The 14,155-nt window shown below is 45.1% G+C and overlaps 1 protein-coding gene across 1 annotated transcript in view; it reads right to left on the reverse strand.

The window, feature by feature from the left end:
• ptger3 (prostaglandin E receptor 3 (subtype EP3)) overlaps positions 1 to 13,916 on the reverse strand; it is a 46,216-nt gene extending 32,300 nt beyond the window's left edge. Inside the window, exon 1 of the mRNA XM_041207816.1 lies at positions 13,773 to 13,916. Coding sequence (XP_041063750.1) covers positions 13,773 to 13,916 — 144 coding nt within the window. The remainder of the gene's footprint in view (positions 1 to 13,772) is intronic.
• Between the last annotated feature and the right edge of the window lie 239 nt (positions 13,917 to 14,155).

Consider the following 14,155-nt stretch of genomic DNA (forward strand, 5'->3'; position numbering starts at 1 on the left):
ATCAAAGCAGCATTTGACCGAGTGTGGCATCAAGGAACCCTAGCAAAACTGGAGTCAATGGGAATCAGGGGAAAACTCTCCGCTGGTTGGAGTCATACCTAGCACAAATGAAGATGGAAGTGATTGTTGGAGGTCAGTCATCTCAGCTCCAGGACACCACTACAGGAGTTCCTCAGGGTAGTGTCCTCCGCCCAACTATCTTCAGCTGCCTCATCAATGACCTTCCTTCCATCATAAGGTCAGAAGTGGGGATATTTGCTGATGTATGCACAATGTTCAGCACCATTCGTGACTCCTCAGATACTGAAACAGTTCATGATCAAATGCAGCAAGACCTGGATAATATCCAGGCTTGGGCTGAGAAGTGGCAAGTAACATTCACACCGTACAAGTACCAGGCAATGACCATCTCCAACAAGAGAGAATCCAACCATCTTGTCTCTGCTAATTTTGCTAATCTCAGCTCAGTTAAAACTAGCCTCAATGCTCCATCTCCAACAAGAGAGAATCCAAACATTGCTCCTTGAAGTTCAATGGCATTACCATCACTGAATCCCCTACTATCAACATCCTGGGGTTACCATTGACCAGAAACTGAATTGGACTAGCCATATAAATGCTGTGACTACAACAGCAGGTCAGAGGTTAGAAATCATGCAACGAGTAACTCACCTCCTGAGTCCCCAAAGCTTGTCCACCATCCACAAGGCTCACATCAAGAGTGTGATGGAATACTTTCCATTTGGCTGGATGAGTGCAGTTCCCACAACACTCAAGAAGCTTGACACTGTCTAGGACAAAGCAGCCCACTTGATTGGCACCACAACCACAAATATTCACTCCCACCACCACGATGTTCAATAGCAGCAGTGTGTACCATCTACAAGATGCAGGAATTTGCCAAGGCTCCTTGGACAGCACCTTCCAAACCCACAACCACTACCATTTAGAAGGACAAGGGCTGTAGATAGATGGGAATACCAACGCCTAGAAGTCCCCCCCTGCCGCCCCCCACCCCCCGCCCAAGTCACTCACCATCCTTCACTGTCGCTGGGTCAAAATTTGCGAACTCCATTCCTAGAAGCACTGTGGGTGTACCTATATTTCATGGACTGCAACGCTTCACGAAGGCAGTTCACTATCACCTTCTCAATGACAACTAGGGATGGGCAATAAATTCTGGCCAAGTCAGTGAAGCCCACATCCTGTGAATGAATTAAAAAAAAATCTACCCACATTGCGTAACTGATCCAAAATATGTCAGAGAAATCAGTGGATATTCGGAATCGGGGATCTGATTGAAACTTACAGAATACTGAAAGGCCTGGATAAAGTGGACGTGGGGAAGATGTTTCCATTAGTAGGAGAGACTAGGACCCGAGGGCACAGCCTCAGAGTAAAGGGAAGACCTTTTAGAACAGAGATGAGGAGAAACTTCTTTAGCCAAAGAGTGGTTAATCTATGGAATTCATTGCCACAGAAGGCTGTGGAGGCCAGGTCATTGAGTGTATTTAAGACCGAGATAGATAGGTTCTTGATTGGTGAGGGGAGCAAAGGTTACGGGGAGAAGGCGGGAGAATGGGGTTGAGAAACTTATCAGCCATGATTGAATGGTAGAGCAGACTCGATGGGCCGAATGGCCTAATTTATGCTCCTATGTCTTATGGTCTTATGGTCTTATGATATTCTGTATAGCCTCCACTTACATCAATATCCAATGTTCCATTTTTCATTTAGCTTCAAGCATTAACACAGGTTAACAGAAATTCTACCCTGTTCTTGTCCAAAGGAAGAGTGAAAAAGGCCCAATTTCTTCACCAAGTTTGGGGAGGAGGAAACACCCGCAGAACTATTCCATGTTTTGGCCTTTTTCAGATATATTGGAACAAGGAGTCACTCTGCTTCTCATTCTGCCATGGTAGATGCTTCAGTTAGAAATTGTCGCATCTCAGTCATTACAAGTGACTGAAGGCAAAAGACAACAAAATTATACGTCACCCTGACAAGCCTTCAGTGCAAAACATACAAAAAAATTTTCAAACAAGAGAAAAGATTTCCACAAATGGAAGTGAAAAATATTAAGAATAAGAGTAATATGATGATCTAGCTGCCATCTACTGACACTCTGATCTTTTTACTTTTTTCTAAGATTGCTGTTTAAAAGTACTGTACCTAAAAATACACTGACTACATCTGTACTGAAAAAAATATATAGCTACAGAACACTAGGGATGAAATGACTAGCAAAGGGGAGAATACCTGCCTTTCTTCCCTAGTTAATAACCCACCAAAGAATTTGGTTCTTTCAAAGGTTCTCATGCTTGTGATTTCAATAGAGGTTAGTTAATGACATGGAAAAATTGGCATTCTCCTCTTGTCCCATAAAACAGAAACATTGGGCCAGGAACAAAACATTGTTTGAACCCATGGTGACAAGAAGTGTCCGAGATTCATACAATTCAGTAAAGATTGAAATATCTAGCTGTCAATCAAGTTTGATTCCGTTTCCTTTATGCTGAATTCAAAAATGACACCACAAAAATCTCCAATGCTCTGTGATCCAAAGTGGTCTTTGTGTGCTGTCAAAAACTAAACACAGCCATTAAAAAAAATACATGTTAAGCCTATGCTACAGCTTTCTAAGTAACTAATAAATGCTTTGCTAATGATTTAATGTAATTTCAAATGTAATTAAAATTATTCATTGTCTACCTACATAACAAACTCGGCTTAAATATAAATCCGGCTTAGAAAGGGATTTAGGCTGAGAAATACTAACATCTTTACCTGACTCATATTTTAATATTAATTAAATGTTAATGAATTATTAATTTTTTAAACATTCTTCTTCCATAAGTAAGGAAAGCAGGATTTGTAGGAAATTGCTTAAAATTACAATAAAAAGCTGTTCATTTGGGAGATGTAGTAATGTAATCTTTGAAGTTGTCCATAATGAATAGATTGGTTTCAATTCTCTGCCCTTTCTACAGCTGGTGAAGAAAAATCATACTGAAAGAAAAAACACTCGGGCCAAAAAATCTAATTGTGACGTGTGCATTTTACGGGCTTAAATGAGGTAATTAAGGGTCAAGTATGGCGAGCGGCATGTGCATACATGTTCTATGTCAGAATTGTGCTTCCCGCCATATTGGAGCTGGCTCCTCTGTAGGCATCAAGGGAAGCTTTATTTTTTTTAAAACTTAAATAAGGCCACAGTGCTTGTTGCTAGGATCCTTATGTGAAATTAGTCTGACCCAGCACCTGACTCACCATGTGATAAACTTGCTTAGCAACATATGGTGTAACAAGCAGGAAGCATTCTTAAGCAGCACTACTTAAAAGGCTCATCCCCTACACACAAATTAGTTTTTGGCTTGTCAATTTATGCTGCTGATTAACTTTTGGGCCTTTCTTGGCTATATTCTGACTCATATAACTGTGAGCAAGATTTTTGCAGGTGTTGCAGTGTGTCTGCCTTCAAAAGAGTTTTCTTGCTGTTGTGGGTGGTCTAGTAGGGCTGCCTTTGGGGCTGGGGAATGAGACGAAGCAACTAAAATAAGAGATCTGTGAAAATAGGGATAAGTAGGGCACTGCGAGGAAGCCATACCCACAGAGGGTCTTCAGGGAGCAACTCTCCTACCTCAACTTCTCTGAGGAACAATATCTGAACACAGTTGTAATAGTGTAAAGGGCAGAGAGGAGAAAGAGTTTTGAAAGTGTTTTCAGGAGAATTCTCTATATCAATATGTTTTTAGTCCTATGAAGAAGGAGGGGTTGCTGGGTCTGGTTCTGGAGAATGAGGCGGGACAAGTATATCAAGTGTCAGAATGGGAATATCTAAAGGACAGTGATCATAGTGTCAAAAGGTTTAGGTTAGCTGTGGAAAAGAACCAGGAGCAATCCAATAATTAATTGGAGGAGGGCCAATTTCAATGGGGTAAGAATGTATCTGGCCTAGGTATCAAAGATTGGCAGACCAAACTAATTGAATAATAGGTTGTCTTTAAAAAGGGGGTAGTTTGGGTACAGTCAAGATACATTGCCATAGAGAGGAAAGGTAGAACAGGCAAGGGTGGAGCTCCCTGAATGACAAAAGAGGTAGAGAGTAAGATGAAACAGAAAAATGATGCATATGACAGACATTGTGTTGATAATACAAGTAAGAACCAGGCTGAATATAGAAAGTTCATCAATTTATTGTAAAAAGAAATTAGAGAGGGTATAAGAAGAGACTGGCAGCTCACATAAAATCAAATCCAAAGACTTATCTAGGCATATAAAAAGCAAAAGAGTGGTGAAGGGAGTATGGCTGATTGGAGCCCAAAAGGGATTCATGCATGGAGGCAAGAGGGCATGGTTGAGGGATTAAATGAGTCTTTGTCAACTTTCTTTACCCAGGAAGAAGATGCTGTCAAAGCTGCAGTGAAAGAGGAGGTAATTGAGAAATTGGATGGGCTAACAATTGATAAAGAGGAGATATTAGAAAGGTTGGCAGTACTTAATAGCTGCTTCATCAATGATCTTCCTTCCATCATAAGGTCAGAAGTGGGGATGGTCACTGATGGTTGCACAATGTCCAGCACCATTCGTGACTCCTCAGATACTGAAGCAGTCCATATCCAAATGCAGCTAGACCTGGACAATATCCAGGCTTGGGTTGACAAGTGGCAAGTAATATTCGTGCCACACAAGTGCCAGGCAATGACCATGTCCAACAAGAGAGAATCCAACCATTGCCCCTTGATGTTCAATGGCTGTCGAAGGAGCATTGGTGAATTCCTGCAGTGCAACTGCAGCACTGAATCCCCTATCAACATCCTGGGGGTTACCATTGACCAGAAACTGAACTGGACTAGCTACATAAATACTGTGGCTACAAGAGCAGGTCAGAGGCTAAGAATCCTGTGGCAACTAACTCACCTCCTAACTCCCCAAAGCCTGTCCAACATCTACAAGGTACAAGTCAAGAGTGTGATGGAATACTCTCCACTTGCCTGGATGTGTGCAGCTCTCACAACACTCAAGAAGCTTGACCATCCAGGACAAAGCAGCCCACTTGATTGGCACCGTAACCACAAACATTCACTCCCACCACCACCAAAGCACAGTAGCAGCAATGTGTACCTTCTACAAGTTGCACTGCAGGAATTCACCAATGCTCCTTCGACAGCACCTTCCAAACCCATGACTACCATTATCTAGAAGGACAAGGGCAGCAGATGTATAGGAACACCGCCAGCTGCAAGTTCCCCTCCAAGTTATTACCATCCTCACTTGGAAAGATATCGCCGTTCCTTCACTGTTGCTGGGTCAAAATCCTGGAACTCCCTCCCTAACAGCACTGTGGGTGTACCTACACCACATGGACTGCAGCAGTTCAAGAAGGCAGCTCAACACCACCTTCACAAGGGCAGCTAGGGATGGGTGATAAATGCTGGCCCAGCCAGCAAAGTTCACATCCCATGAATGAGTAATAAAAAAACTTTGCAAGCTTGATGCAGAAGTAGAGCACAAAGATATCCTCTGGGACAATGGCTATCCTGATCAGATCACTGTTTGCTTTGCATTGTACAAACTCACAAATGGGCCACAGGACACCACTTCCAGGCCAGAAGGTTACCCAGTCTACCTTAAATATCCTAGAAAGACAAAGTATCTCAAAAAAATTTGAACAACATGTTAAGCAAGCCATTTCATGCTCCTACTATGCAGTCACTATGCAGGCAGAATTTTCTGCTAATAGGACACTGATGTCATTACAAAAAGACATTCTGCCTACCACATAATTGAGCAATGTCGTGTAGGAATTTCAGTACTAGTGCGATGCCAGCTATGTGAGCCTATAGTTCCACATTGTTTACTCCTCTGCCATTCAGAATTGACTTGCACCCAATCAGTTCCTTTTCTCCTGTAGCATAGACAGTTGTGATCGTTTGAAATTTGGCATTCTCTCATCTTTCCTGATGAGTGCAAGACAAAAAACTTCAGGCAACATGTCATCTTGCTTTTATTGTTCTTTTTTCAGTTTTAAAGAAATTTGAGACTGCTGGTCTGCTGTCAACAATATCAAAGTGGATTTCCGAATAGGGATTCCTTCTCCCAATAACTGAGTGTCTAGAAAAGCTGAAGGGCCAGTGGAGGGATGCCAACCATTTGGGGATGCACTAAAGATTTTTGCACTCACTTGCCAGTTTCCTGACATCTGAACAGAAGTACATAATTCAATTTATCAGAAGATTAGTGCGTGTGGAGGCTTCAATTTCCAAAAATGACTACAGCAGCAGACACAACTTGGGACTGGTTTTAATTCTGTGTTAGTAAATGGATCTTGAAAGAGTTAAAATCTGGCCCTAAGGCCTGAATGATGGTAATGCCAAACAGTTCAATGAAAATACCTCAATCACAATATTTCCCATTTTGAGCAGCCACTGCGATTGGTTCAGTTGACCTTGATGACAACTCGTGTTTCCATGGAGCTGAAGTCTGGCACTTTAAATCAAATTACGCAACATAGGTAACTAACAAGCAGGATAAGGATGTATAACACACACAACAATCAAAAATCACACACGCTGCTTTTTGTCCTACCATTCACAAAAAGGTTAATCTATTCATTCAAGCGATGTGCAAATATGAGTTGCGATCACATGCCCAATGCCAAACCTAATAATCTTTTTTTATTTATTAATCAAAGAATTAGCCACTTCTATGTTCCCATTTAACCAGATCTGGGTAGTGACTGATGTTTTGGACAACACAGCTAAAAAAGATATCACATCTGCAAAAATCATTACATTTAACTGTATATAACTCAAAATATATCCCAACACAGTAAATATATTAAAAAGTGTGTGCAGTATATTTAACAAAATGACTAAAAGACAACCAAGATTTTAAAACTGTGATTTATTTTTAAAAAATAAATATTTTGTTAAGTTGTGCCCCCTAGCGTATAACTTGGCCATGTTACAGGACACAGAGTACAATCAGATCATCATATAAGGCAGAATTTCATTTTAACAAGATGGAAAAGTAAATAAAAAGAGAAAAAAAACAAATATTTTCAGCATGTCTCAAAAGCAAAATGGTTAATAATTTTGATTTTTTTTAATGGTAATTTAAAAACTTCTTTACTTGGACATCTTACAACATTTTAATGAGATTGAGCTATTACTTAAGGTTCTCCCTGTCTGAAACATATACTGATGAGCTGATTCCCTTCCTTGCGATAGCAACAATATGTATCTCTATTGATTTTTCCAGTAATAATAGAGTTAGCCAATCTCTGCTTTGAAAATAAATGAAGATCTGAGGATTAATCAACACAGTTTTAAAGTTGGAAGGAAAGCAAACAAAGCTGTCCAACCCCATTGTGGTCATTGAAGAAAGCACAAAATCTGTTCTTAATTTCAAGAAATAACATTTTTAACTATTCAGGGTTAAATATAAAATTAATGCACACAATTTGTACTTCCTCACCTTCTTTGTGATCCTTCATGCTAAATATAGAATTCACTGGCTGATAGGAAGGGCCTGTGACATGCTGTTTGGCCTCTGTACAGTTGGTACCAGAAGGATATTGATATTTTTGGAACAGTGCAACCACTGTACAGAGTCATATTGCCTACTCATGGAAACAGTGCCATGCATAAGTGTTCTTAAACACAGAGGCCACTGAGCAGAGTCCTCCATTTAGCCTGGTGGTATGGGTTCTGACCTCTCCACTGGAGGCAGTCCCCCTGAGGAGGAAGGGAGGGATAGAATAAGGAGGAGGCCTGGACTGGACAATCAGCCTCCAGGGGAGCCACTTTTGGGAGGCCCGGCGCAGGCACAAGGGGCGCAGGGCCAAGAGGTTGTACAAGGTGGGAGGGGCCGCAGAAGATGCCACTATCCTGCTGCCAGGGTATACAGGCAGCGTAGCAGCTACCTTAATATGACTGAGGTGCAGTGCCAAAGGAGGCTCCAACTCTCAAGGGAGATAGTCAACTATATCTGTCAGATGATTGGCCCTGAGATCTCCCCTAACTGTGTAGGTGGACAACCCATGCAGCTCTGAAGCTCACAGTTGCCCTCGACTTCTATACCTCTGGCTCCTTCTAGGGCTCGGTGGGTGATCTTTGTGGTGTCTCCCTATCAGCTGTCCACACTTGTGTCAAGCAGGTTACAGACGCTCTGTTCAGACTGATATCCACCTTCATCCACTTCCGCTGCAACCAGGCAAGAAAGGCACAACAAGCCAGAGGCTTCACAGCCATTGCTGGCTTCCCCCACGTCCAGGGTGCTATAGACTGGACATATGTGGCCATCAAGGCGCCGGCAGGTGAGCCCAGTGCCTTCGTCAACAGGAAAGGCTTCCACTCCATGAACATGCAGATAGTGTTATATCACAGAATGCAGATTTTACAAGTCTGTGCAAGGTTCCCAGGCAGCTCCCACGATGCCTACATCCTCAGACACTCCCAGGTGCCGGGGCTCTTCAGTGCTCCGGCTCGGCTGGATGGTTGGCTGCTGGTGACAAGGGCTATCCCCTGCGAAGGTGGCTCATGATGCCACCACTATGCCGTCAAAGAACAGAAGCTGAGCAGCGCTACAATAGGAGCCAGGGCACCACAAGGGATGTGGTGGAGAGAGCCATTGGTCTTCTCAATATGCGCTTCCGTTGCCTGGACCGCTCAGGGGGCGCACTCCAGAACCCCCCAGATCGCGTCTCTCTGATAGTGGTAGTCTGCTGGGCCCTGCACAATCTTGCGCTGGAAAGGGGAGATGCAGTTGACATTGAAGACCTTGACACAGTGGATGAGGCTGCACACGATGAATCCAGCAGTGCCTCAGAGGATGAGGAAGCACAGGGCAATGATGAGGGGCAGAACAACGACCCACATTTACACCAAGGAGGCAGGGACACCCGGGACAATTTAATCCAGTGAATTTAATCCAGCTAGCTCCACACACATGGATCAGCAGGAGCAGCATTGCCTGACACTTCCACACGTGGTACTTTGATGCTACATCTTCCACCTGTGCGGCTGCAAATAAAGGCTTAATACAGAAACATCAATGTCCACTCAAACACTCATGATAAATATGTGAAAAAGAAAAATGCACCACAAACAAAAGACCCTCAGCCATGGTAACAAAGGTGGACTTTATTGTGTCCAAAAGAAAAGCACACAGCACTTTTTTGCGAACAGAAAAATATGGCTGCCTATTCTAAGGCCAACACAAAATCACTAGTGACATATCCAGGGAGTGCCTAAGGTGCCTTATGCTTACGTTTTCGGGTGCTATGTCTAGGTGCCGCCCCATCACTCGGAGTGGCTTGAGAGAAACCTGCTGACTCTGCTGTCCTGTTGGCCTCGATGACCTTGGCGGGCGTCCTCTGGCCCATGGAGCCTGTGATGGCCCCACCTGGGAGGGAATGGCCAGTTCCTGAACTGGCACCTCCCCAGTTGTCGCAGCCTCAATGGAAGAAACATTGACTGGCAGAGGGGCAGAGGAGCTGCTGCCCTCATCCGGAGCACCATGAGAGGAGCTCGCAGCGACAGCAGGCAGCTACTGCACCGATGTGAGGTCCAAATCTACCTCCCTGCTCACCACAAATGCATGGACACCGAGTGCCAGCGCTTGGTGTCCACAACATCTCCCACATTGGGAATGACCACCCGTGGCCAGTACCGCTGTGAGGGCTTGCAGGTCAGAGCGTAACCCAAATATAAAATGTTCCATTCGATTGACTCTATGAGAGTTACCAATCTCTCAGTGGAGGAAGCCTGAAGCTCTGCCCTGAGGGCCAAACCTTCACGTGCACTCTGCCTGGACTCCTCCGTCGCAGAGAGCAACTGAAGCATTGGCTCATGCAACCCTGCTAGATGCAAACACACTTCCTGCCGCCTTTCCTGCAGCTGCTGCATTGGGGACAACTCCAGAGGCAAGTCACCAGTGCCGGACTCAGCATGTACCTCGTCCCCAGCAGCCCTCCGACTGCTGGCGCCATTGGCACTCTGCCCCTACCATCCCCTCCAGCGATCCTGATGTACCCTTTCCACTGTGACCCGGGGCACTAGCCAATGGTAAAGTCCCCATTGTGGTGTGTGTGTCTGCGCTGGTGCCTGGCTGGCTGAAATGATGTGCCGCAAATCACAAATGTTGGCCCTCAGTGGAGGAGGGGCTGCACTGGTGGTGATGTTGAAATTAACAACAAGGACAGTACATCAGTTAGCGTACATTCAGTTTAACCTTTCATCCCTTTCCCCCCCAGCCTCATAATTCGTTCACCCTTCAAGACCCTAAGGAGAAGAACTTTGGTGAGGTGGAAAAGAGTCAAGAGGAGCACCAACCATTAAACGCACATGCAGACAGGCTGGTCAGATGGCCTCAGGAATGCCACATGGCATGTTATGAACCATAGGAGTGGGGAGAGTGCAGCGGTACCTGACCTGGATGCATTGTGGCCTGGATAAGTGTGGGGCTGAGGAAACATCGCAAACAGTTGCGACATTTGCCGTCAATCACAGGAGGTTGAGAGGTCACATTATTGGCCTTCATTCCGTAAGATGGGGCATAGATCGGGTGGGCAGAAGGCAACATTTCCCCTTGGCACAGGGCTGAGTAATGTGGTGGCATTCATCTAACTTAAGTGCCATGAGTTTCATAGCTGAGGTGCTGAGGGCCTTTTGGACAAAGTAATGTGGGGTGCACTGGCTGAAAGGGTGCTGGAGGCCCCAAACCCCCTCAGATGAAATAAGTCATTGGCTGTGCAGCAGTGATCCAATGGCATGTTAGACCATGGTGATAGTGGTCACAAATGGGATAAGGTGACTTTGGAAGGTGGTGGAGACGCAATTCCTCAAGGGAACAAGGGTCCCTCCTGTATGACCCACACGTCAGAATGTCTCAGTCTGTGAATGAGCAGTGTTTCAGCATGAACGATTGCAGCAACCATCAGTGGTTTGGATGGTGGGCAGACAGAGTGGATGAGACTGTGGACCTCAAATACCTACCCGCTGGACCCCAGCCTAGCTGCCCCCGGCCGCCCTGGCCTCCTGACTCCTGCCCAGCTCCATGGCCTGCTCTTCAAAGGGTGTGAGGCGTTGGACAAGGGCGCACCCACCTCGAGTCCTCTGGCACTCCTGGGCATTGTGGTGACTTCTTGCCTGCAAAACAGAAAAGAGGATTTATTGGGGCTGCTCGCTCATGTACTCTGCACACGCACGCCGCACCCCAACCACAGTGGCCTATCTGAGGCCTCCAGCGGCTCCTGTCCACACTGCTGGTGATCAGTCCCCAGAAGATAGTACGGCTGGTCCCAACCCCCTCCCCCAACGGCCACCTTGGACACATTTGGCGTCCATCACTTTGAATAGCACATGCGCCTTAGCGCCCATGGCAAGGAGGCACAACTAGGTGTGGCACTGATGCCAGCAGGTGGTGCTTGCCCAAAACACCTTGAGGCTCCCCTTCCACCATCAATATGACATGTGTTGGAGTTCTGAGTATGTGTCTAGCAGCCTCCCCAGCAGGTTGTCCCCAGACTACTCAAATGCCACAAACACCAACATATGCTGCAGGGATAACCCTTCTTCTCCTCAACCACTAAGGCTGATGTAAGCATGGTCAGTACCCATTTGCCCACCCAGTGTGTGACAGATGCCCTATGCAGTAACAACAGCAAGACATGGTGGGGGGGCTCAAAGGCTAAGGTTGCCTTCTGGCTCAAATGGCCAAGACATGGTACTCACCCGCCCAGAGTGCAGCAAATCATTGAATCTTTTCCTGCATTGGGTGCCAGTGCGCCGCACATCATCATGGGCGCTTACGGTGTCACCCATCTCCTCCCACGCCTGGCTGGTGACATGGGGGGCCCTCCTCCTCCCATCCTCAGGATACAGAATGTGCCGACGGATAGCCACCTCTTGGAGGGGGACAGCAAGGCATGCATCTGAAAATCAGGGGGGCACAGTGGCTCCCCGCTGGCCTCTCCTGCAGCCGGCCCCCCTCCTAATCCTCCTCTGCCCTCAATCTAGCATGTCCTTCTCTATGAGTGGCCATGGTGAACTGCCTCAAGCAGGCTGCCTGGCCACTCTTTATACAGGTTGCTGGTTCCCCATTGGAACCGGCAGTCTGAACGTGCCCGCCCCCGTGACTATTTTCCCGTTCCCCACGGGAGTCGCAAAGCCATGGTGCAGGCCTTAATTGACCCACCCACAGAAAATGGCGGTGCGGCTTGTTTCTTCAGTGGCAATCGGCCGCCCGCCTGGCGCCGAATCGATGCGGGCTGCCCGAGCGACAAACGGAAAATTCTGCCCAATATTTTAAGAGATTATTTGGAGACTGGTGAGTCAAACAAGTCAGGTACAAGCAGCACCTGGTAACTTCACAATATTTAGAGATCAAAACAGATGGTAGATATCGGAGAAGATAGTACGATGAGAGCGTAATTTATTTTCACATGGAAGTTTGTATTCAATTGGCTAGCAGAGATACAAAAATGAATGATTAAAATATTTTTGTCTTAGCAATTAGTATTTGAAAAATAAAAGCAGCCATATTAAAACATCTAGCACTTTATTGACTATAATACTCACATCAAGGTCAGTGCTATTGAAGTTAATCTTTAATCATAACTAATTCTTTAATAACAACTAATGTTTGATGGTAAACACACTAAAAGGTTACGCTTTTACATCTGTTAAGATCCTAATTAATGCTGACTAGCTCAAAAAATAAGACAAATAGAAATGGATTATAAAAGAGTGTAATATTCAATATGCATCATTTTTTCTCATCATTCCAGTTTATAATCTTGCTCTGAGATTGGAGCTTATTTAGGTGTTATTTAAATATTACACAATTAAATTGCAAAGTGTTATGACCCCATCAAGACTGATAACTTTTAAAAAGATTTTTGAATTCCCAGTGACTGACTCAAAGGATCATGCAACTAAATTTCACCCATTAGTGTGCTTTTCATCAAATGTCAGAATTAGTTGTGATTAAAAATTAACTGACCTTGATGTGAGTATTATAGTCAGTAAAGTGCCTGATGTTCTAATATTGCTCATTTTATTTTTCAGATAGCAACTGCCAAAATTTCAAAACTTTTACTGAAACAAACTAAAATCTACATTGACTAAACATTACTTAGTAAGTAACTAATATACCAAACTATAGAAAACATATTCCTTATTAGCTTCTTAACATGACTGATAACCTTATACCATGTTTATACATTATGCCACATTCCCAGCAGGAATGCAATGTTATCAAGTCCTGAATCTCTCCTGGTGTTTTAACAGGCTCTCTTCTCTGTGCCACACCAGGGCAAGTCTTCCAGAGCCCTCTTACAAGTTCCTTCACTCAATCCTCAGGAGCATAATCGATCTGACTTCCAGCAGGAAGGCCCACCCTCTGGCAACTTCTCTACAAGATCCATCTCTTCAAATGGAGAATCCATTCTCACCAGCACTCTGCTTTCACAGCCATAGCTTCCCAGCTTTTTACACATCCAGCTGCATCTCTGTCTCTCTCTCTTTCTGCAGGTTCACTGGGCAGAATTTTCCAGCCCTGCCTGTGGCAGATTTCGTGACAGGCAGGAGCAGAAAATATGGAGAGGCCAAAAATCAGAATTCCGCTGGTGGGAAATCAGGTTGAAATGTTTCCTTCAGCACTTTCATGGCGGGCTGATGGTGGATCGGGTTTCCTGCTGATCCATGGCAGGAGCACAATTTGCATGTATTACCATGTCATGAATGCTCATTAAAAAGGCTACTCACTAGAATGACATTCCATCTCCCAACCTTGCGTCCTGGAGCCATTCCTGGTGTAGAGGACATCAGGTGCCGGCAGACTCCATGGATGAGGGCCTCAAGTGTATCATTAATAAACATCGGTGCAGCTTTCTTCCTGGACACAGCCATATTAAGACATCTCCTCCAAACAGCTGGGCTGGAGAGAGTGAACTTGTATGTTCCGGCAGTGTTTAAATATAGTGTCCAGACCTTCAACCCCAATAGGTAATGCCAGGGTGGGATGAATCAGCTCCTGCCCCTCCATGTGATTTGGAGAGCTACTCACCCATGCATTATTAGAGGTTCCGAGCATGAAATCGGGCACAAGTTCCCGTCACTCCACCCAGCGGGCAACGCACTGTGAAACC

Source organism: Carcharodon carcharias, chromosome 16, assembly GCF_017639515.1.
Source record: "Carcharodon carcharias isolate sCarCar2 chromosome 16, sCarCar2.pri, whole genome shotgun sequence".
In the NCBI taxonomy this organism is placed as follows: domain Eukaryota; kingdom Metazoa; phylum Chordata; class Chondrichthyes; order Lamniformes; family Lamnidae; genus Carcharodon; species Carcharodon carcharias.